Source organism: Lycium ferocissimum, chromosome 8 (assembly GCF_029784015.1).
Source record: "Lycium ferocissimum isolate CSIRO_LF1 chromosome 8, AGI_CSIRO_Lferr_CH_V1, whole genome shotgun sequence".
Taxonomy (NCBI): domain Eukaryota; kingdom Viridiplantae; phylum Streptophyta; class Magnoliopsida; order Solanales; family Solanaceae; genus Lycium; species Lycium ferocissimum.
The window spans coordinates 7,970,653-7,996,024 of NC_081349.1; the positions used below are offsets into that span (position 1 = coordinate 7,970,653).

Genomic DNA, 25,372 nt, shown 5'->3' on the forward strand with positions numbered 1-25,372 from the left:
CCCCTTCTCGTTCATTCCTCTGACTCTATCTTGAGCCTACTTTTGTGATGAATGATGGAACATGTTGACAGACCTGTTTCATAGCATCATGCTCTTTGCTTTGTGTCTGTATTCCTTCACTTAGATTTATTCATTGCTCGAATAAATCATGTCTTCAGCCTTGTATCAGCTCTGCGACTCTGATCACGTTATTGCTCTGTGTTGAAACATATTTGCAGACCTGATTCATGTGCTTTGTCTGCAACTCTCTATATTTGACCAAAGTACTTCTGAGTCATCTTCACCATTTTTCCTCATGATCTCTTTCTTTTTATTCATTCATCAACTGCGCCTAACGACTCCTTGAGATAGAACATGTTTTTCATGCTTGTTCTATTCTTCAATAAACTGCTTTGTGACAGAGTCGTCTTTATCTCCTTTGCTCTGTCTTTGTGATAGATCATGTATGCAGATGGTTCATTCTCTCTCTGAGTTGACCATTGCACTTGTCTTTGCATTGGCACACATGTTTGCAGTCTGGGTTCATGTGTATGCTTTTTTCTGTAGCTTCTTAGCAATAGAACATGTCTATAGACCGGTTCTAGCCATCCTGTGCTACTTGTTTTGTCAGGCATTTTACATTGTCTGGAACTGCTCTTTTCTATAGCTTCTTTGCAATGGAACATGTCTATGGACCTGTTCTAACCATCCTGTGTTGCTTGCTTTGTCAGGCCTTTTACATTGTTTGGAACCTCTGCCTCATCTTAATCACTGCCTAGCTTTGTTTAATTACCTTGTCACTTCTTACATGTATCTAGAATTGGTTTCTTTTCATTGTAAGTCCACTTTGTCAATCATCAAAACTTTACACATGGCTTTATGCCAACACCATAGTCCCTAGTCATTTAGATTCTTTAATCACCTGGATAATCACCAACATTTCCTGCAAAGTGTATACACTGGATGGAACATACAAGTTGAAGGACTAAGCATGAAAAGAGTTTGGCTGAAGTTTAAGCATATGAAGCAGAAAATGAAAGCACTAAAGAGTTCATAATCCTCCAATATGGAAACCAAAATTCAGCAGTTGCGACAATAGCTAGATGATGCCCAAAGCCAAACCCACTATCCCACAATCTATTTGTTTTGGCCATGGAGTGCCTCACTAAGTTTCTGAAAGGACTAGCTCAATCCTCTTCAACTTCCACCCTAGGTGTGCCAAACTAAAATTGATACAATTGGGATTTGTTGATGACCTACTACTATTATGCAGGGGTAATATTATTTCTATTTCGTTGTTGTTTCAATGATTCAAATTTTTTTTCAAAGGCTTCTAGATTAGTTGCCAATGTTAACAAAATTTTAAGGTATCTTGGTGGAGTAAGTGAGGGCCAACAATAAGAGATCCTAGACATGCTTGGCTTTTCTAAAAAGGCTCTTGCTTTTAGATACTTGGGTGTCCCTTTAAGCACCCAAAGGTTATCAGTGGTTCAATGTCAACCCCTACTGGGCAAGATACTGGGGCAGAATAACATCATGGACTACTAAGTACCTCTTCAGTTCTAGGAGAGTTCAACTCATTAAATTTGTGTTATGTCCGGCATAAGTGAAGTCCAAAGTCTTTATCCTTCTAAAGAAAGTGGTTAAGCTGATAGAAGCTACATGCAGAAAGTTCTCGTGGACAGAACCATCAAGGAGGGCCTTAATAGCATGAGAGCAATTATGTAAACCATTGACTGCAGGAGGACTCAATCTGCTGGAAATGGGTACCTGGAACAAGGCTGCAATCACCAAATTGCTACAAAATATTTGTATAGTAAAAGACAAACTATGGGTTATATGGATCCATGCTTATTATAAAGGATGGCAGAATGTATGAGACAGTTAGTTCAGAAGATTTTCAAAGCCAAGAAGTTCAAGGAGGAGGCAGGAGGTGGATTTAATGAGTTCTTGAACATGCAAAAGTTTTCTACCAAGAAGTTCGATTAGCTACTCAGAGGACACTTTTCTAAAGTTTCTTGGAAGAGACTGGTCTGCAATAACTAGGGATTCCCAAGATAAATCTTCATTATGAGGCTTGTAGCTCACGGTAGATTGAATAGTAGAGATAAGATTCTATAATGGGGAGTTAATACTAGTGCCCATTGTATGAACTAGACAATGAGAGCCTGGCCTATCTGTTTTTCAAATGCAGGATGTCTGCTAAGGTTTGGGAAAAACTGCTCATATGGCAAAATGTGAGAAGGCAAAGCTGTGAATGGGAGTTGTAGTTGCAATGGGCTATTGATCATGCCAAGGGAAGAAGTGCAACTGTTGAGATTTATAGGATGATATTTGCTGCTGCTATCTATCATTATGGGCGGAAAGAAACTAAAGAATCTTTCAGCTCAAAAAGAGAAAATGTGATGTGCTCATAAGAATAATTATTCAAGAAGTTCATTGTAGAGGGAATTTGAAGACCAAAACTGCTGTGGAACTGGATTTCATGAATTACTATCGACAGAAATTGATCATGCTGCCACAAGTTGCTGATGTAGTATGCTAACATATGGGGTTGTGTCCATTGCCTAACTGAATTTTTCGCTTACTTATAGTTTTGTTTGTACAAAACTCACTTGGTATAACAAAAGTCCTTTATTTACCCCAAATGGTTTACCTAGCATCACGAGCAAGAAAATTGTTGAAAGACCTCAAGTTTTTATTTTTCCTATGCCACTGGTGTCATATTATTGGTTGAGAATGATTTCAGTCTTGAGAAATATATATAACAAAATTAACAGGCGAAACGAGCAAAATTTCAAGTATAGTTTAAAAAGTTTCTAATATATATTTTTTTTAATACAACAACAATCATGTTTTATTCCTAAAAGAGTTGAGGTCGACTATATAAATTTTGATCGACCGTATTTCCCTATTTAAATTTATATCAAGCAAAGTGTTTCCTTAAAGTACTGTTGAAAAAATGAAAATACTTTAACTGAGTTTGAACAGTCATCCATAACAAATTCTTTATATACTTTTTCCAAAAAAGGAAAAAAGAATCTAACATGCAATGTACGTAATGAGAAGTATGTCGACCCAAATTAACAAAAAAATTGATACTAAAACATTCAGTTAGCCAAAGCTAAGAGTACAGTCTTAGATGTCTCTTTTATTTCACGTGCTAAGTGTTAGAGATAAGTGTTTACAATAAAATATCAAAGCAAAAAAGATCCTCAAGGAAAAATATCAAAGAAAAAGAAGAGGTTATAAGCAAATTCTACACAACACTCCAAGATTAGATATTCAATTTGCAATAATATCCAATCAAATGGAACGTAGTAGCTACTTCACGGGTCCCACGCCGGCGCCATCTCCGACTTTTCACACGTGACATCTCCCCCGATCCCATAACCAATCAAATACCCTGACCCTTCTAAAAACTTGCCACGTCACTCCTTCGTTGTTTTGGGATATTTTTTAAAAAATAAAAAAATATACTCCCTTCGTTTTAATATAAGGGAACCCATTTGACTAGGCACGACATTTAAAAAAGAGTGAAGACTTTTGAAACTTGTGATTCAAAATAAGTTTTGAGTAATTATGTGGTTGTAAATCATTTTATAAAGTGAATTTATTTTCAAATTAGAAAAGAAGTCATTCATTTTGACACGAATTAAAAAGGAAATAGGTTCATGAGCCAGAGGGAGTACAACTTTTCAAAATATTTAGGCCAAGTAACCCAATATACGGTATTATACAACTCCGTTCATTTTTATTCGTCTTATACATCAAAAATAAATGTGCACTTTTACTTATTCAATTTAGAAAATTAAGAAATAATTTATTAATGCATACCTATTTTATTTTTATGATTAATATTAATTATTGAGTTGAAAACTTTAAAGAATTATTAGTAGTTGTATAATTTTTTGAGTTATGTTTGATTTATTTTGATGATTTAGCAATAATTAGGATGATATAGTAAAATTGACGTTCTATTTATGTCTCCTTCCCAACTCAATACATGAGAAGTAAAAACAGACGGAGGAGTATTATACAATATTATACCCGGAGGGAAGTATTATACTTAATATGTCAATCTTGTATAAAGTGTATAAAATGTGTTTATACACGAATATATTGAAAATTTGGCGTTTATACACAAAAAGTATGGGCTACTGGCGTAAATATTTTCAAATATAAAATACTTTTTCTTTACGTCTCTGGCTTCCACTTTCCACTCTCCAATCCCATGCTCTCGGTACTCCAATCTTCACTCTTCATAGCTTCGTGAACTGAACTTCTTCGAGTTTCTCGAAACTTCTTCTCTGATTTTTCTCATTTTTTTTCACTTGAAATCTACCTCGAGGTAAATTTCTTGTGATTTTACTCTACATTTTACATAATTTAGGCTTGTTTTTTTATGTGTTTTACGATTGATTGATTGAATTTAAAAATGTTTTGATCTGAAAATCAGATTTTCTTCACGTTCAAGTTGAGTTTGTGGCTAAATCATTGTTATTTCAATTGAAATTTAGCAAACTTTGGTGTAAATTTTTAGTGTTTTCATGCTTTAATATATATACAATTGAATTTTGGTGTTAATAATCAGTGTTTTCTGGAAAATTTTGGTGGATCTCTCCGATGCATCTCTGATTGTTTACTTAAGAAAAAGAAAAAAGAAAAAAAGGAAAAAGCTGTTGTGTATGTATAAAAAGTGCTTGATCAACTTCTATTCACCGACATTCATTTGATTTGATTATAATACATACATAAGTCATACAAGTATATTACTTTATTGCCTTTAAAGTATTTCGGTTTTGGTTGACATGTTCTGAATAGGTATACAAATAAATACGCACGCACGCACCTCGACTTACATTTCATTATTCGCGAACAGTCCATTGCTTTTTGTGTATATGCGGTGTCTGAATTGATTGTTTTCGTGTTATATGATTATTCACGAATAGTTCATTGCTTTGGTGTATATGAGGTGTCTGTATTGATTTTTTTTGTGTTATATTAGCACTGAATTTAGGCAGGAAGGGAGTATGAGCAATTCTATAGGGAATAACTTGCTGTATCAGGGATTCCTTACCTCAACAGTGTTGGAACATAAAAGTAGAATCAGTTCTCCTTGTGTTGGAGGCAATTCTTTGTTTCAACAACAAGTGATCTCGAAATCGCCTTTATCTACTGAATTTCGAGGTAACAGGTTAAAGGTGCATAAAAAGAAGATACCAATGGGAAAGAAGCGTGCTATTTCTAGTTCTCCTCATGCTGTACTAACCACTGATGCCTCTTCTGAGGTAAATAATGCTGAACCTACACGCTTACCTGTTTGACAATATGCGATTTTCTATAGTCACCACTCAATTAGGTCGTCAATTGGAGAATCTTTTCTCACTTATTATTTTATATAGTTATTCCATTGCTTGAATGATTCGGTCATTATTTATTGCATAGAGGCAATTCTCTTCCTCTTTCTGATTTCTTCTGCTTGGCGCCTAGAAATTGACAACTTAGCTTGATTACACATTCTGCCACTCACAGCGTAAACACTGGTATCTGAATAACTTTGCGTAAATGCTGATAATGCCTATAAGATTACTTTAACTTATCTTGTCTCTTTTTTGTTTCTGTTATCCTCAAATTTTATCTTTCATTCCTGAATTATATTTGGTGCTGGAGTGGGACTCTCCTTGATGATCAGTTGCCATGACAGAATTCTCTAAAATCAAATAGAGAATAGATGTCTAATTTTTCCCTTCAGTGCTACCATATATCGCCAATAAAACCAGAGTTCGAGATGGGTAACAAACAATGAGTAGATCGTGTACTATGAGAATGTATAATGAGGTGAAAAGAAACGCCAAATGTCGTTTATTGGTAAATATAGAGCACAAGAATTAGAACTCTGCATCCATGATTTTTAGTTTGCCATGCAAATATCTTTGTAATATCCCCTACTTTAAATGTTTTTTTTGAACAGCTAGCAGAAAAGTTCAGCCTAGAAGGGAATACTGAGCTACAGGTACATGTGTGTGACACTACCTTAGCAAAACAAAGTTTTATTTGGACTTTCTTGTAAAAGAGGCAGCTTATATGTCTCATGCTGGTTATACAAATTTGCTTCTGCACTTCAACAGGTTGATGTTAGGCCTCCTACTTCAGGTGACGTGTCTGTTGTGGATTTCCAAGTTACATATAGTAGTGATAAACTGTTTTTGCACTGGGGGGCAGTAAAGTTCGGGAAAGAGTAAGTTCAGTTGCAAATTGGACTGTCTATCATTTTGAGAAATCTTAAGCTTATGACAACTAACCGTCCTTGTACTATTCTCTATATGTCGTAGTACATGGTCTCTTCCTAACGATCGTCCAGATGGAACCAAAGTGTACAAGGACAAAGCACTGAGAACCCCTTTTGTAAAAGTAAGTTGGAAATGGTTTTTCTGCTCTAATTGGTGTATTATGTTATGATGAAAAATTGATTTATCGATGAAATGTTTTACTTTTAGTCTGGCTCTAACTCCATCCTGAGATTGGAGATACGGGACGCTGCTATAGACGCTATAGAGTTCCTCATATACGATGAAGCCCAAAATAAATGGTAAATGAGTATCTTTGTGAAAGAACAGCATAGCATTTTGGTTAAAGAGCTGCATGAATTTCATTTCTGTCTCTTCTTCAGGATAAAGTATAATGGTGGTAATTTTCGTGTCAAATTGTCAAGAAAAGAGATACGAGGTTCAGATGTCTCAGTTGCCGAGGATCTTGTACAGATCCAAGCATATTTGAGGTGGGAGAGGAATGGAAAACAGAATTACACCCCTGAGAGAGAGAAGGCAAGTAACTTATTCCTTTAGTCCCACACCTTTCAGGGGCAGTTGTACTGCAAATTGTTGGTAGCTCCAAAAACATCACTTAATCGATCATTCAAGCTAATCTTATTTCAAGCTTTTTTTCTGCTGAAACCTGAGCATTAGTTACATTGGCATATTTTGTAAGTCTCAACCCTAATTCGGGATTTCTATGGGATTTAGCTTGTCAACTACAGTCCTATGCATTCCTATCCATGAACACAAACTACTGGTTGATATTCTTTGTTGTTGTTTACTTACTTTTTCAGAATATGTCAACTGGTTGTTTGGTTCATGGATAGGAAATGATAGGATTGTTATTGCTCCTCGTTGCAAAGGGAAGACTTATTTAAGGGGTCAAGGGACTTGGTTCCTGAGCTCCATTTCTCTCATGCTAAATAGTGTGGGGTTGGTTTTAGGGTCAATATTTATACAAGGCTAGTGATGGCTAAGTCTACCAAGATTTTATAGTTACTTTCGAAAAATGCTAGTCTTAGAGTCCACGATGAGCTTGAAATTTTGACCAGCACCAATCAGTAAGCCAACTTTACATGATATCAAGTATAAAGTTCCCAAGTGAGTGTCTATCCTTTCGGTTTTTATGGAAAAGAAAGACATTATTATTATCCAGCGGATGCATATTAAATTACAGAATGTTATAGTAGCTTATTAAAAGCTAGGAAGTAGGAACCGATAAACAAAAAGTCTGTATCATCTATATAAGTAAAACTATATCAGAGAGCATTAAGTTTTTTTTGAAAAGCCAGAAAGCATTAAGTTGTAAAGGTTGGTATTTCAAAATTGTGTAATATATCTCTGCGGACTTAAAAATATCCAACAATGCTCTCGCCCAGGCGAACAAGAATTGTTTCAGAATGTGAGGGGTGGGCCCATTATCCACTAGAGTTTCGGATGGTGGACTACTGGCCCTTTAGGATTTCTCGGTTATTAAATTAAGAATTGTTTCAGAGACTTTGGCATCACCCAAGACCCGAAATATGGTCAGTAACATGCATCGAATTGCTACAGCACAAAGCTAATGCAACAATTTTTTTTTTTTTTTAAAAAAAAGAAACTATGTCAGTCGTGTGCTTAGGGGGTGGTGGGCAGGGGTGATTTTATGTAGTAATTTTGGGTCACGTGAACACATGGTCTCTCCATAAAACTAGGTATTTTATGTATATATTTTTTAAAATTTGTATAATATTAACTGCTGGAACACATGCTACAAGAAGGCTAAATGGTGCATTTGGTTGAAGGTTGAGTTATATACCTAGAGGACTAGGGATCAATTCCCACTTAATACATTTTTTTGTTATTTTTTTTTTAAGTGGTGAACCCATATTCTAGAAATCCTAGATTCGCCTCTGGTGGTGGGGTGAGGAAGAGTAGGTAAGAGAACAGAAATTAGAAAAGAAACTGAAACAAAAGAAAGAGACTAAGACAGGTGGGAAGGGAGGGAATATGGCCTGGGAAGGAAAGGGGCACATGTAGGGAAGATGCGACACATAAATAAAGAGTAAGACTCCCCCCCCCTCCCTCTTTTTGTGTACCAAACAACACTATCTAGTCAAGACAATGATGGTTGATATACCGTAATTTGGAGAAAAGCTCAGCTCTGGTCAAAGGAACATTGCGTTTGTTCTTTCTCAACTGTAGTCTTTTCAAGCTCTAAATTCTAATCATGTAGTCGGTATTCAGATATTTGTCTCTTTATTTGGGATATCCTAACCCATTACTGTTAGAGATTTTTTTTTTATCACTTAATCGCTGATACTATTTGTTCTGCATATTTAGGAGGAATACGAGGCTGCTCGAAGAGAGCTACAGGATGAAATAGTTCGTGGTGCCTCCATACATGACATTCGAGCAAGGCTAACAAAAACTAATGATACAACCAAGGGCAAGGAAGAGCCTCTTGAGCTTGAGAAAGGCATTACACCTGATGAGTTGCAGAAAAAGATTACAAAAGGAGAGATAAAAACTAAGGTGGCCAAGCATCTGCAAAAGAGTTATTCCACTGCTGAAAGGATCCAAAGAAAGAAGAGAGACTTTGGGTTGCTTATTAATAAGAATCCTTCCAGTCCTCCAGTACAAGTACAAAAGGTCTTGGAAGAACCAAAAGCCTTATCTAAAATTGAGCTTTATGCCAAGGAAAAGGAGCAGCAAGTTCACGACCCAATTCTAAATAAAAAGATCTTTAAGGTCGATGATGGGGAGCTACTGGTGAGTGCTAACTTATAATTGACTGTAACTAGAAAACTTACTTTGAATGGATATTCAGAAATGCCCCTTACATTTGAATGGATATTCAGAAATGTCCCATTGTCTGTACATTTTAAGGTACTGGTAGCAAAGTCTTCTGGGAAGACAAAAGTACATTTGGCTACAGGCCTAAATCAGCCAATTACTCTTCACTGGGCATTATCCAAAACACCTGGAGAGTGGATGGTAAGAATCAACCAATCGTACACATTTTGCAGTTCAAATAACCAAAGAAGCAAGATATAAAACCTTCCTATACCCTACCAATATTATGTAATCAATGACCATTTACATTTTCAGGCACCCCCTTCAAGCATATTGCCTCCAGGGTCAATTATTTTAGACAAGGCTGGTGAAACACCTTTTTCAGCCAGTTCGTCTGATGGTCCAACTTCAAAGGTGTGCTAATCAAATAGCTGCTTTAGTTTATATAACTCATTGTATTAAAGATTCAAACAAGAACGAGAAAAAAAATGAAATAGAGCCTTTATATTCCTTGCCAATATTGTGTAATCAATTACATTTTTCAGGCACCGCCTTCAAATACATTACCGCCTGGGACCGGTACATTAGACAAGGGTGCGGAGATCCCTATTTCAGCTAGTTCTGATGTTATCACTTCTATGGTATACTAAATAAATGGTTCCTTAGATGATATAAACTGATTGACCATGGGCAAAATTTATTTAACACATGGTTCATTCAATGGAATCAATTTCTCAGGTCCAATCTTTGGATATAGAAATTGAAGATGACAATTTCGTGGGGATGCCATTTGTTCTTTTGTCTGGTGGAAGATGGATTAAAAACCAAGGGGCGGATTTCTATGTTGACTTTGGTGCAGTCAAAGCAGCACTCAAGGTCTCTTTGCTTCCTAATCTCTTAAACATTACTTGTTGTTCAAGTTGGATTCGAGATTTGGCTATTCTCTTGGCTTGTTATCTGTTTCATTGCTTTTGAAATGGAGTATCTTAATTGTTCTCCCACTAGGCTGCTGGGGATGGCAGTGGAACTGCAAAATCTTTACTGGATAAAATAGCAGCTATGGAAAGTGAGGCTCAGAAGTCATTTATGCACCGGTGAGCAGATCTCTTTTTTGGCTTCTATCTCTGACTTTGAGGCTCTTTACTTTTTTTTTTTGTGCTTCAATATCAAGCTCTTAGACTTTTATTCATGGTATTGAGAATTTCTGGGATTCAACCCGGATGGAGTAGAGATATAGTTGATTAATGACCACAGTAAAAATAGTATGGGATTCAACCCAGATGGAGTAGCGATATAGTTGATTAATGACCACAGTAAAAGTAGTCTAGTTATGATGAATCCTGGATACTGGAATGTAAAAAAGGGGAATGGATTCAGAGCATTCATATTGCAACCCCAACTAATTTGGGATTGATGCATAGTTGATTGTTTGAAAGTTTGTCTAAATTCTTGCTTTACCTTTGAAGATACGAGTCCACTGATCGTTCCCACTTTGGCATTTCCTGTCATATTTTACGAACATGTTTATATATCTTATATTTTTTTTTTTTGAAATTGGTAACTGTATCTATATTTCATCATGAGCAAAACAGTACATGGGTTGTACTGAACCATATTTACAGAGGTATTCCTACTTACTGATGTCCTACTCCTATATTAAATCTAATACATCAATGATTGACCTGATTACACCAAAGACATAATAACAAAATACAACTCAGCTTGATTTTCTGCTTATTATCTTCTACATTCTCAAAACACCTAGAGTTCCTCTCCTTCCAAATTGTCCACCAAATGCGTGCAGGGACCATTCTCCATCTACCTCTTTCTTTGCCTGCACCCCTGCTTCCTCCCAACTATGAAGTGCCTCTGTAAATAGTTATATTATAGAACCCAGTTTTGGCCAAGATGATGAGGAAATCAGTTTGTAATTCAGCAGGGGGGATAACTTTCACGGGTGATACCCTGATCTATTGATTTTCTTGAACAAAGGTACCAAAACTATAGCTTTGGGTTTGTTTAGGTTGCATATAGGAATTTAATATGATTGAAATACAGTTGAGTTTACATGATATTATAAGACTTCTTTGTCACAATATGGTTATGAAGAATGTAGTAAACTTTTTGTTAGAAATTATCTTTAGAAAGTATCCATATTATTAATAATATTGCTCCATAAAAGAACTATATGTAAGTAAGGTTAAGGTTATATATTTTGTATTTGGATAATGGGTAAAATAATTGGGTAAATGGGTTGAAAATATGGGTAATTGGGTGGCTCCCAAGGGTGTGGCCTAGTGGTCAATGAAGTGGGTTGAGAACTATGACGTCTCAAGTTCAAATTTAGTGGAGAGAAATACACTAGGTGATTTTTTCCCATCTGTCTTAGCCTTGGTGGACAGAGTTACCCGATATCTGTTGTTGGTGGGAGGTGGCAGGTATCGTGGAATTAGTCGTGGTGCGCGAAAGCTGGTCCGGACACCTCGATTATTAAAAAAAAAAAGGTAATTGGGTGAGTTGTCGAGGTGCACGCAAGCTGGGCCGGACACCACTGTTATAAAAAATAAAAAATAAAAACAAGGTTAATTGGGTGAGTTGTGTTTTTTAAGTAACTTGTTTGTGTGTAATTATATTGGGAATTGAAATTCAGTTGCCGGAATTCATATTTCCGGTGAATAGTATTTTTCGTTATATATAGGTAGAGTTTAGGTATATTTTAGTTTCAAAACATTCTAGGTACTTTATGCAAAATATTAACAGTTCAGGTACCACCCATGAAATTTACCCTTTGGCAGCCTGAGTTGTCTGGTTTGCTTGCATGCATGATTTCTGATTTGGTTGTCAACTGATGTGCTGAGTTTTTAACATCATGTCATATTTTACTTTCAACAGGTTTAATATTGCAGCTGACTTGATAAAAGAAGCCACTAGCGCTGGTGAACTTGGTTTCGCTGGAATTCTTGTGTGGATGAGGTTCATGGCTACACGGCAGCTGATATGGAACAAAAACTATAACGTAAAACCACGGTACATCTCTTCTTATATCTACATCTATATGTACCTTAGGGATCCTTGAACTTAGGTTCTTGTCCTTAATTATAATGCCAACGTGTTGAAGTATGAGTCTCAAATTCTCTCATTAATCTTGTTTTTGTATTCAGATAAATTGCAGAACTATTTATGTCATTGTAAGTGCCAGGCATTCCGATTTGACTGTTCCTTTTGTCTTTGTTGTTACAGTGAAATAAGTCGAGCTCAGAACAGGCTTACAGACTTGTTGCAGAATGCTTTCACCAGTCACCCTCAGTACCGTGAAATTTTACGGATGATTATGTCAACTGTTGGACGTGGAGGTGAAGGGGACGTAGGACAACGAATTAGGGATGAAATTTTGGTCATCCAGGTTCATATATATATTTCATCTTTTTTCTGGCCCTTCCACTGATAGTCTGTGTGTTTCTAGTTGCCTTTAGTGAAGATCATGTTGATAAGAGATCTTTTCCTAATTTCAGAGGAAAAATGACTGCAAGGGTGGCATGATGGAAGAATGGCATCAGAAACTGCATAACAACACTAGTCCTGATGATGTTGTGATCTGTCAGGTACTGAGATGCAAAGGCAAAATTGTTGAAACTTCTTGGTCAGAATAGTTTAATAATGTTATATTTTTGCAGGCGTTGATTGACTATATCAAGAGTGACTTTGATATTGGTGTTTATTGGAGGACCCTGAATGAGAATGGAATAACAAAAGAGCGTCTTTTGAGTTATGACCGTGCTATTCATTCTGAACCAAATTTGAGAAGAGATCAAAAGGATGGCCTTTTGCGTGATTTAGGTCACTATATGAGAACACTGAAGGTTAATAATAACACTATCCCTTCTCTTGACTTTCTTAACTCCATCTTGGTTGTGTCCATGTTGACTGATGCCTGGTTTGGGAGTTTATGGATAATTTTTGCATCTATATGTGGATCTTATTTTGCACTAAGGTATTATACTCTGAAAATTTGTAGTTCTATCCTTTCTGTGCCACTTCAGCATATCTGTCAGACTAGTATTGTCCTAGCTTGGGTTGAGGTTAATCTCTGTCCTTTGTAGTTACATGAATATGCACATCTATTCCTGCTTAAAACTGTTAAGACTTCATTAATGTCATTTGAAGTATATGATCTATCGATGTAATGTGAGACCAATATCTGTTTTGATAGGGAAGAAATTATTATGTACCGAACAAATCAAGCTGGCATAGAAACTAACTGCCCTAAAGAGGTTTAATTCTCTCTGTCTTGAGGATACTTGTGTACTGCAGAAATTTTACTTAAAAACGTGTGCTCGATTGTCCATTTAATTTGAGATGACTTAGGTCTTACCTCCTAATATCTTTTCTATAGAGCTTGAAGACCTCAGTTTAATGGTGATCTATTTACAGGCTGTTCATTCAGGTGCAGATCTTGAGTCTGCTATTGCAAACTGCATGGGCTACAGATCTGAGGTAGTTCTGTTTACGGGAAACTTTGTTTTCCTACTTTCGCAACTTTCGTCTTACTTAGTGCTTGGTTATCATCAGGGAGAAGGCTTTATGGTTGGAGTCCAGATAAATCCTGTATCAGGCTTGCCATCTGGCTTTCAGGTAGTACTTGTCAACCTGCATCCCATTTGTGTATTGCTGATTCTAGAATTGATTTACGTAATATCAATTTTCCAAATAGGACCTCCTCCATTTTGTCTTAGACCATGTGGAAGATAAAAATGTGGAAGCTCTTCTTGAGGTAACTCCAACTTTCTTGTACTTTTATTGTTGTTTGCTTAATACATAGTACTTCCCACATACTTTTATATCTCTCTGAAATTCTTGTGTGTAGGGATTGCTCGAGGCTCGTGAGGAGCTTAGGCCTTTGCTTTTCAAACTGAACAACCGTCTGAAGGATCTGTTGTTTTTAGACATAGCCCTTGATTCTACAGTTAGGACAGCAGTAGAAAGGGGATATGAAGAATTGAACAACGCTAATCCGGAGGTACGTTATGTTAAATGTTTGTCACAGTTTTAGAATTAAGTTTCTTTGTCTATGTGTTTTATTTATTTCAAAGATTAAATTTGTTCTCTTCATGGTCATGTTACTTTTTTCACAGAAAATCATGTGCTTCATCTCCTTCGTTCTTGAAAATCTTGCACTTTCAGTGGATGATAATGAAGATCTTGTTTATTGCTTGAAGGTAACTGTAATGTTTTAGTGTGCTGCTGTTTCCATTGGCTAGATGTGCTGGTTCTCATGAATAATTTGGAGATAGATATCTAAAATGTGCAACAATCTGATATTTTTAGGTTTGAACTGCTTTTCTTTTGAGCAGAAAAAAGAAATCATGTCCATTGGAATTTTCATTACATCCTGCAAATTCAACTACAAAACTTTGTTGATGATATATCCTTTTGTTTATAAAGGGATGGGATCAAGCTCTTTCAATGTCTAAGAGTGGAGACAACCATTGGGCTTTATTTGCAAAAGCTGTGCTTGACAGAACCCGTCTTGCACTTGCAAGCAAGGCTGAGTGGTACCATCACTTATTGCAGCCATCTGCGGAATATCTAGGATCAATACTTGGGGTGGAACAATGGGCTGTACGTTTTCCATCACTCAAGACATCACTTACACATTCAGCACAGAATTATCATAGTAATTTATCACAGTGATTATTGGCTGCAGTTGAACATATTTACTGAAGAAATTATACGTGCTGGATCAGCAGCTTCATTATCCTCACTCCTTAATAGACTCGATCCTGTGCTTCGGAAAACTGCAAATCTGGGAAGGTTGTTATATTTTCATACCTCTATTTGCTCTGAGATACTGCTAGTAGCATGTTAAGAATATGTGCACTCTTATGAATTATTTACTGGTCTCAATAAACTGTGACAGTTTTGAGTGGTATACTTGTGTGCATTAATATAAAGGATGCAATTTTCTCGGTCTAGAAGTATTGGTAAGTCTTACTTAGAGAGAGAGATTTTATGTATTGGTAAGTATCTGATTTATGTTGTAAATCAATAAGAGGATATTGCAACTAGAGAAACAGGAAATAGATCTTCCTTTTTTGTTTCCGTTTAACTGTCTGAGGAGAGGAGGGAATATTCTTATCATGGTTACTTCTCTTATGCAACTCTCTTCCTCGTATTGCAGTTGGCAGATTATCAGCCCAGTTGAAGCCGTTGGATATGTTGTCGTTGTAAATGAGTTGCTTTCAGTTCAGAACAAAACCTACGAGAAGCCCACGATCTTAGTAGCAAAATCTGTTAAAGGAGAGGAGGAAATTCCTGATGGTGCTGTTGCCCTGATAACACCAGACATGCCAGATGTTCTTTCACATGTTTCTGTTCGAGCGAGAAATGGGAAGGTAGTTTCTTCTTTTGAAAATTGTTTAGAGGTTGAAATAAGATTGTTTGTATTATTGAAGGAAAGTTTTGTTAGGTTTGCTTTGCTACATGTTTTGATTCCAATATATTGGCTGACCTCCAAGCAAAGGAAGGAAGGATTTTGCTCTTAAAGCCTACATCGTCAGACATAATCTATAGGTAAATTCAATTATTTGTACGAGTCTTGCTCAAAACCTTATTGACCATTTGACAATGTCAAACAGATATTTTTTGACCATGATTTTCTCAAGTGAATGTTTAACTCGTTTTATTCCTAAAATTTGTGCCTATCACGGTTTTATAATGTTGTTCTTGAAGTTCAGAAGTTTGTTTTGGGAAAAATGAATGAAGTCTTGAACCAAAATCAAGTATTCTGTCACAGGAAATACTTTTTGTTTTGGGCACGGCTCATTTCTGTCTAAGGGGCAAGAAATCTATGAGTGGCAGTTTAACGGTTATTACTCTTTTCTTTTCTGGTTTTGCTTTTTGGCATCTAATAGTGAGGTGAACGAGATTGAGCTCCAAAGTTCAAGTAACTTGGTAGAACCTGAAACTTCAGCAACACTTAGACTGGTGAAGAAGCAATTTGGTGGTTCTTACGCAATATCATCCGATGAATTCACGAGTGAAATGGTGAGGTTGGCAATATTGACTGTTTATTAGAAGACTAAACTGCTTTCTCCTCTTTTTGTGTTGACCTATGTGAGAAGCTGCTGATAGTTGATTCTGGAAACACTCTGATGACATTTCTCAAATTTATATGATAATGATATATCTAGGTTGGAGCTAAATCACGTAATATTGCATATCTGAAAGGAAAAGTGCCTTCCTGGGTGGGAATTCCTACTTCAGTGGCTCTTCCATTTGGAGTCTTTGAGAAAGTACTTTCAGACGAGATAAATCAGGTTCTTTTCTATTTAATCAAAAACAATATCAGCTTATTTTCCATTCATATTTCCATTTGTTTGTTTTACAAATACCCTCCGCGCTGCTTTTTGTTGCTGCAAAGAACTCTTGCAATGCTATAATTATTGCTTAGTCAACGAACTTCCATTTCCATCTCTCTAATGAGAAGTTCTAGCAAGATCACACCAACACCCATGAAAAGGTAATCTAAAGTACGTATCTTTTTCTTATCATAGCGAAGAAAAGAAAATCATTTTTGGTAATTATATAGTTTGTTTCCTGGATAATTGGATCTTTTAAGGGGGAGGAGGAGGAATTTTAATCCGGAACTGCTCAAGGAATCTTCTGATTGAAGTACAAAGTTGTTTTATTTATTAAAGAAAAAAGAAAAAGAAGAAGAAAGAGAAAAGAAGATAAGGGGAAAACTGATCTAAGATAATCTAAAATAAGGTTCTTTTTATGTTATCATAACAAAGAAAAGAGAATCATTTTTGGTAATTGTACAATTTTCTTCCTGGATCATTGGATCTTTAAGACGAAGGAGGAATCATAAAAAAGCAAAGAAAATCGTTTTTGGTAATTGTTTAATCTGTTTGCTGGGTCATTGGATCTTCGGATATGAATCTTTGGTATTTTACAATGTGACATTTGAGATGGATCTCTCATACTCTCTCTGCCTGCGTTTCTCTCTTTTGCTTTATGTGTTTCTGAGAATGATACCAATTGATGGAATTGTTTTCTAAAATTCACAGGGAGTGGCAAAAGAGTTGCAAATTCTGACAAATAAACTATCTGAAGGAGAGTTCAGCGCTCTTAGTGAAATTCGCAGAACTGTTTTAGATCTTTCAGCACCAGCGCAATTGGTATCTTCGTCTATTCTCTTTGTTTCTGATATATTATGCCTTAGTGCAACTTACTGAAACTTTTGTAAGGTGCGACAACATTTGAGTTCTCTAGTCGGTGCTTTAATTCTCTTTTCATCATCCTCCCATGCTAGGAAAGTTTTTTCTTTTGATTCAATCCTTTCAGACGTGTTTTTTAGTCTTACAGAGAAATTCACGACCAGGGTCGTAAATACCTTGATCATTTTTTTCTTTCTTTTTTGATTCAATCCTTTCAGACGTGTTAATTAGTACAACAACAACAACAGACCCAGTGTGATCCCGCAAGTGGGGTCTGGGAGGGTGGGGTTTATGATCTTACCCCTTCCTTGCGGGTTGACGTGTTTATTAGTCTCAAATAGAAATTCATGACCAGGGTAGTAGATACCTTGATTTTGTCAAAGGCATCCGTATATACTACATCAGAGAAGATTGACATCTTTGGCCAACACACTTGTCATCATATCTTTGTAGGTCAAAGAGCTGAAAGAGAAGATGCAGGGTTCTGGCATGCCTTGGCCTGGTGATGAAGGTCCAAAGCGGTGGGAACAAGCATGGATGGCCATAAAAAAGGTAAAACCTTCTGTAGCATTCCTTAACATCTGTAATTCTGTTGCTCAAATCTTATTGTGACGGGTAGCAGGCTATAGACAGATGGTAATATTTTACGTAGAAGCCTCTTTTTGTCAAGGATTTTGTGAAGGACAAATTCATTCTTGGAGTGCTAGGTGTATCTGGCTTTTCAAAGCTTTCAGATATCTGTTGCTTCTTGAAATACTGGCACCTTGGGAGATTTTGCTTGTCACATTTATATATTAGATCTTTTCAAGATAACCTTTTCCATTCTTAGGGAATCAATTTTTACTCCCTATTGCCGCTACCTCTCTGTCCAGTGGGTGGATATGTATTTTCATTTTTTCTGTTCTCCAGGTGTGGGCTTCTAAATGGAATGAGAGAGCATACTTCAGCACAAGGAAGGTGAAACTGGATCATGACTACCTGTGTATGGCTGTCCTTGTTCAAGAAATAATAAATGCTGATTATGCATTTGTCATTCACACAACCAACCCATCTTCTGGAGACTCCACAGAAATATATACCGAGGTAGAATCAGATCAACTGTTTTCATCATACAATTGGAATTTAGTTCAACATTGAAAAATGACTATATCCTAACTTAGCAACTGTCCTCTTCCTCAACTTTTCCTTCCTCCATCTGCCATTATCTCAACAAGTAACCATATTTCTTAGGTAGAACATTAGTTGAAATTAGCTTATACAAGAGGCATAAAAAAGAAATCACTAAAACATGATGTCTTGGAATATGTTTGTTTTCATTCATGGCAAAGGATGCTTATCTCTTTCCTTCTGGACAGGTGGTCAGGGGCCTTGGAGAAACACTTGTTGGAGCTTATCCAGGCCGTGCTTTGAGTTTTATCTGCAAGAAAAAGGATCTCAACTCTCCTCAAGTGAGTATTGGTGCCTGTTGGCCTTCCAGAGTCACATTTACTTTTTGTAGTAGACCCCTTATTATATCCTTCCTTCCACCACACCTGCTCTGAGTAGAGAGAGGAGAAGATATTTAGTGTCCAAGCAGATAGTAATGCTTCTATTGATTGTAGTTAAATGGGAAAGAGTGAGATTCTCGCCTTTGTTCTAAATCTTCTGATGGATCTAAAAATACTTTCAGGTGTTAGGTTACCCAAGCAAACCGATTGGACTTTTCATAAAAAGATCTATCATCTTCCGATCTGATTCCAATGGTGAAGATTTGGAAGGTTATGCCGGTGCCGGCCTCTATGACAGGTAACTTCTCTCAGAAGTTATCAGTTGGTGAACTTTTTGAGACAGTTATTCAGTTACCATTTTCTTTAGTTTTGGGTAGATGAATTAATGCAGCTTTGACTTTCGGAAGTTAATATTCCTATATATCACAGAAGGACAAGCAATAAAGATTAAAGCAACCCTATAGTATCACAACACGACCCTTTACACTCCTGACCTGAACTCTTCATTATTTTCCCAGTCTGGGTATATTCTGCATATGCTTCAATTCCATAACTGTCCTATCTGTAACCAAATGCTTTGATTTCAACTTTTAGAGCATCACCGTAACAGCCTTACTTATTGGTTTACTGCAGCGTACCAATGGATGAGGAGGACAAAGTTGTAATTGATTACTCTTCCGACCCATTAATAACTGATGGTAACTTCCGCCAGACGATCCTGTCCAACATTGCTCTTGCAGGAAATGCTATTGAGGAGCTATATGGCTCTCCTCAAGACATCGAGGGTGTCGTGAGGGATGGAAAGATTTATGTTGTTCAGACAAGACCCCAGATGTGATCATATTCTCGTTGTATCAGATCTGTGACAATTACACGGCACAAGTCGCCTGTATGATTGTACGCAATCCAAAACATCACATCCTGTTCACTTCAGTTATTGGGTGAGAACTGAGAAGTAGGCATTGCAATCTGAGGAATTATAACAAAAACTTTGTAAAAACTAATTTAGCTCAATATGGTATAGGGAGTGTGTAAACATTGTACTATATAAAGTATACACGCATAATTTATTTGCATAATGCACTGAATAATAATATAGCATCAAAGAAGAAATCCTTTGAATGGTTCCAGTTGTAGCATTAGCTTGCATTGGTGATTTGTGTCTGCTTTTTTCCCTTTTCTTTTTTCCGAGTAGTTGACAAGGGAGTGGGGAAGGCTGAATTTGGCAACATTTGGTCGCATTGTCTACTTTGATCTTGCAGTTCGAATTGCAGCCTCTTGCCTATTGTGGACTGTTCCATCAGATTGTTTTATATTCTGCTAACTAGCGGGCCAATGGTTCGGTTGTCAAGATCCAAATTTGTGAGCCGCGACTAGTACCTAAAGAGCTACTAACCAATTAGGTGAATTTAAGCATTTCATAAGTGAACGTGTTGGTGAATTTAAGCATTTCATAAGTGAACGTGTTCCATAGATCAAAATAACTATTCATATCGTACGTAATAATCTCATAGTCTCATAAGTAGCGGAAAACAACAACAACAACATACCCAGTTGAATCTCACAGTGCAGGGAGGGTTAAATGTACTTGATCTTACCCCCACCTTGGTAGGGAGCATTTTAGAAAACTACGACTCAAAAGAAAACAAGAAAACAAGGGGAGAAAAGTCAGATACCGAGAGGCAAATCAAAGCAATGCGAAAATGAGAAAAAAACAAGGGCCACATCCCAAAAATTGATAAGAAGAAGCAGAAGGTACCACCATGAACTAATGTGGTTGTCTCACCTCAATTGAAAAGCAAGCAAGGTCTTGATATGGATCAACTGGTCCCAATGCTGTACTGGTAGAAAATTTGCATCAAACAGTAAATAGTGAGCCGCAAGGACCTAGTAATAAGATTACCGCCCCACACGGCGTCATACTTTGTGGATCAAATTTTTAAAATAGATGCATCAGAGTCAATAGAGTAACAGCCCGTATAAATGAATAAATAGCTATCGATCTTACATTACAACGAATAAATAGATATCCATGTTTCATCAGAACATTCATGGAGCGCAACAAACCATGTAGGTGGGGCTATGCGCGGTCAAAGACCGTTTATAGTTAACCTTTCTCTCGCAAGTGACCCTACCATCTATGTGTAACACGTCCAAGTGAAGGCATTTCTAATAACACGAATAAATCACATATTTCATATCGTCAATCATATAAGTGCAATCATCTGTGTCATGCTTAATTTTGTCAAATCAGACTTAAATCGTACTGTGACGTCTCTAGAAATATCAAATCAATGATATAGAAGCGTAAAGTATAAATTCATAGAAGAAACATCAAATTTCAAGAAAGTTGATAAAACAATATACATGTACTAGCACGCATTCGCCCCAAATAGGTAGTTTGAAAGAAATTATGTAAGTGCTAAATCATGCTTTTAGAAAAGCAAGCACTCGAGAGACTAAAGGTCTAATTTACTTCGAAAACTGCAAGCTTCCTATCCCCAAAATGTTTAATTATCCTTTCAATCGGCCATCAATGACCTTAATCTATGCAGAATATCAATTAAAGACGTCAATTATACTAGTCGGGTACAATTCCATATGTTTTAGCCAAATCTTAGTCAAAGTCAATCCAAAATAAATTATAAATTCGGATTCCCCATTAGCTCACTCTATCAAATATGTAATATATTAGTACTATTTTGAGTCCAGTTACTAATCAATTGCTCAAATCCATTTTTCAAAACTATAGGTTAAAATTACCCATTTTAGACACTTGAATCTCATATTTTTATGGTTTAAATGAATTAAGTATAATCGCCATAGGATTTTAGAAAATTATTATCTCAATGCTCTAGATCGAAATCAATTTATTTACGATTCAAATCCGTGAGTCATTTCTCCAAATTTGTAGGAAAAAAATATAGCAGTTGTAACACGTCACTAACCTTTTATATTATTTGGTGTTGCAATCACGACATGTAGGATGCTTTTGCGGACCTGCCTGGGTTGGGTCGTATTGCAATTGCGAAAAGTTTAAGGAACTGGCCCTGGTTGGACTTCTCACATTTGCGGACAAAAGGACCACAATTGCGAAAGGTCAGGGTTGACCAACCTCCACTTTCGTGACTTGGGACTTGGATTTGCGATGGCCTGGGTTGCAAGTATTTGGCATTTGTGGCATGAGTAGTCGCAGTTCTGATGCATCAGATCCATTATAGGCAACCTCAGCTTTTGAGCATCCCATTGTCCGAGACAACATCAAGTCCCTCGGGTTTCAACCCATATCATCTCAATAAGTGATACATAGTTATTACTATATTATATAAGAGCAAATGTGAGGACTTTTGTAGTCCTCACAATAATTTCCCAATTTTCTAAAAACTTTTTAATTAATTACTTTTATATCCTAATTTTATTTATTTAAGTCAATTTTTTTGTTTTTTGTTTTTAAAGTCTACTTTTCAAAAGCCTATCGAACCCAGACTTTTGTAGTCTCACAATAATTTTCAAATTTTTTAAAAACTTTTTAATTAATTACTTTTAGGTCCTAATCTTATTTATTTAAGTCAATTTTTTTGTTTTTGTTTTTAAAGTCTACTTTTCAAAATCTATCGAACCTCCTACCTCATTTTTCACGTTCTTTGATTTTCTGATTGGTGCTCGATATCCGCATTTGAGCCCAATTAATCCGTATAATTCGCACCGCATCGCGCCTATTCGGGGAGCGCTTCCTCCAAAGATTTTTTTCCATATCCATGTTCGAACCCCTAATCCCCGATTAAGAGAAGAGCATCCATCGCACAAGTTAAATTATGTATTTGTCTTAAAAGTTCATTAACTATGTATAGATTATTTATTTAGAACTAAATAACTTCGAAAATTAGGATACATAAGTTATAATGTCAAATTCGGTTCCAAATTTGATTTGAATTAAATAATTTCATCAAAATGGAAGTTAAAATATTAAAGGAGTGGAATGAAAATTTTGCTTTCATATAACTACTACCCACTTGTGGGACTACAATGGGTATATGGTTGTTGTTGTTGTTGTTGTTGTTGTTGTTGTACACTTGTACTAACACAAATTATATTTCTTTAGTTAAAATATCTACTTTTATATCTTGAGTTTTAAGCCCGGGCCTCACATAACTAGTGTCATTTATAAAAGGTCTCAAAATATAATTTAAAATACAAATATTTAAAATGAGAGATCGGATTGTTACATCGATTCCGCCGATTATTTTAAGAAATTTATACCATACAGAAATTTCGATTATTCTTTTATATATAACCACAAATTAAACTTTTTAAAAAAAAATTCAATCATCTCGATTTCTCTTTGTTACCGATACAATTTAGTTAATTCCTGTAATCTACTTTTAAACATCAAGTAAGAGCCGCACTATTATTAAGATGTCTCATTTGCTATGTAAGATAACACCAAGCTCTAATACAACACATAAAGTATAAGTTAAAAGTATTATATATTCGTGACTGCATTTTTTATTACAAAAGCTTGTATACATGTAAAGCTCAAGCAAGATCATGATTTAGAAGCGAAGATTCCAATAATTTAGGTTGTGCACTTTCAAATCATTGTTCTATAACAATTACATTGCTAACCGAAAAGTTGCAATTTAAAAGACAAAATGCAAAAAAATTGCAACATTCCTAGAATTTTTTTAAAGAAAAATAGACTCGATGTTCACATATTAAAAAGATATGGAGGAGAAGAAAAAAGACCAGGAGAAAATATACCTCAGAGCTTACTGCTGAAAATTTCCCCAATCAATTTAGTTTCAACAGCAATAGAGTAGGTTTGGGTGTTACTTGTAGTTGTGTTCATCTAAATTCGTCCCAAGACCTAATAGCCAATATAATTAATTTTAATGTTTCGTTATTTATAAACTTAATATATAGGATATATTTCATGCATATAACTAAGACGGTACTGCTAACGAGTGTTTTTCTTAATGTACGTTTGGTCAAACTTCCGGGAAGATAAAAGCACGTTGTTTTGTGATGAAAAAAAAAAAACTTTTTGGAGATTTGAGGTGTTCGGCCAAAAAATAAAAAGTGATTATAACTAACAACAGAAGCAATTTTTCCTGTTGTCGGGGAGAAGTTATAAATTTCTACCATACTATGTCTCATTAATGTAACTTACATATTTCTAACATACTATGTCTCATTAATGTAACTTACATATTTCTCAAAAATAATACAATATTCTTCTCCTTTTCCTCTTTTGGTTTAACTATATTTGTGTTGAAACCTTGATACATTTTTTTTTTTTTAATTTCGTGGTTTAAATTTTAACTAAATAAAAAACTCTCAATTAATGTGTTTTATTTAAAATCATTTTTAGATAATAGTAATTGTAAAGAAAACTTTAATATTGTCTTTTTCATAATTTCACTCAAAAGCACTTTGATAAGATTGGTCAACCATTTTTTTTTTTTTTTTATCAAATCCAAAACAAATACTTCTAAAATGAATTGGCCAAATAATGATGCATTCTTAAAATAAATAGGTTTTTAGAAACTTGGCGAAAGAGGACGTAGACAGGATTGCGGGCCTGTACCTAATTGTTACGGGTCATTGGCACTTATATGCCCTTGTGTTGTGCCGGTCTTTAATTTTTGTCCCTCGTAATAAATAATTTTTTCACAGGACATAATACTATTAAAAATAGAGATTTTTCTCACCGTAGTAGAAATAGAGGTTTTCACATTGACATTCAATGGAAAATTTGTGCTATGAAATATGATTTTCCACCTCATTTACACCGAACCAGCTCATTAGGAAAATGCATAGTCGGAATAGGTTCCTATTGAAACGCTGGAAAACTTCTATTTTTTCATGTGAAAATACTACTATTTAGGTTTTTTCCCACCTACATTCAATGGGAATAGCCACTGAACATTTTTCAATGGAAAAAGAGTGATTTTAGTAGTGTAAGTTTATATTTTCACATCATACTATCCCACAAGTTATAGCCCGTGCCCATAAAAAACTTATAACTCGTTAGGCATGAGTTCGATTGTACTTATAACTCGTTAGGCATGAGTTCGATTGTTATAGGTAAAAATTAAAGACCAACCCATTTGAAGCTCAAACCGTGCAATTTCTTCAGTTGTTATAGATTTCTAATTGGGCTTAACATCAAGATGGGTCTCAATTGAGCCTGCAAGTTGACTTTGAGGTTGACTTGCTCTTTCAGGAAAAAAATGCTTCTTTCCCTTCTTTTTGTGTGGACTTAACTCCAGTTCCACAACGCAAGTGTAGGAAAGTAATGGGCTGATCTTGACGGGATACGAGTGGAAGTGGAACAACAAGAGTCGATCCACTTGAAAATGTTCTCTTCTATTGAAGTCCACTAAAAGAGCATTATATACATTTCTATCAAGTCAATCCTTGTGGCCACTATACCACCTTAAAATTCTAAGTCCATTTTGAATTACATAGGTTGGAAACTTCGCCTAGTGGTGTAATGTGGACATTTTGCATAAATCTACCGACCATATCTGTAAAATGTTTTACATCTATTTTATCTCTTTGCCTTGTTACATTACAACAACAAAAACAACAA

General features: G+C 35.8%; 1 protein-coding gene across 1 annotated transcript; it reads left to right on the forward strand.

The window, feature by feature from the left end:
* Window positions 1–4,177: 4,177 nt before the first annotated feature.
* Window positions 4,178–19,907, forward strand: LOC132067162 (alpha-glucan water dikinase, chloroplastic). Its single transcript, XM_059460311.1, has 34 exons — window positions 4,178–4,330; window positions 4,988–5,270; window positions 5,954–5,995; window positions 6,111–6,220; window positions 6,315–6,393; window positions 6,480–6,571; window positions 6,653–6,806; window positions 8,619–9,047; window positions 9,165–9,272; window positions 9,387–9,485; window positions 9,617–9,712; window positions 9,810–9,947; window positions 10,077–10,165; window positions 11,964–12,098; window positions 12,312–12,474; window positions 12,584–12,673; window positions 12,746–12,931; window positions 13,503–13,565; window positions 13,641–13,703; window positions 13,783–13,842; window positions 13,936–14,088; window positions 14,204–14,287; window positions 14,514–14,690; window positions 14,776–14,882; window positions 15,250–15,463; window positions 15,538–15,641; window positions 15,983–16,115; window positions 16,262–16,387; window positions 17,141–17,251; window positions 17,744–17,842; window positions 18,200–18,373; window positions 18,646–18,738; window positions 18,960–19,075; window positions 19,411–19,907. Exons 2-34 carry the CDS (start codon window positions 5,013–5,015, stop codon window positions 19,613–19,615), a joined length of 4,350 nt encoding a protein of 1,449 aa, XP_059316294.1. The 5' UTR covers window positions 4,178–4,330; window positions 4,988–5,012; the 3' UTR covers window positions 19,616–19,907.
* Window positions 19,908–25,372: the final 5,465 nt, after the last annotated feature.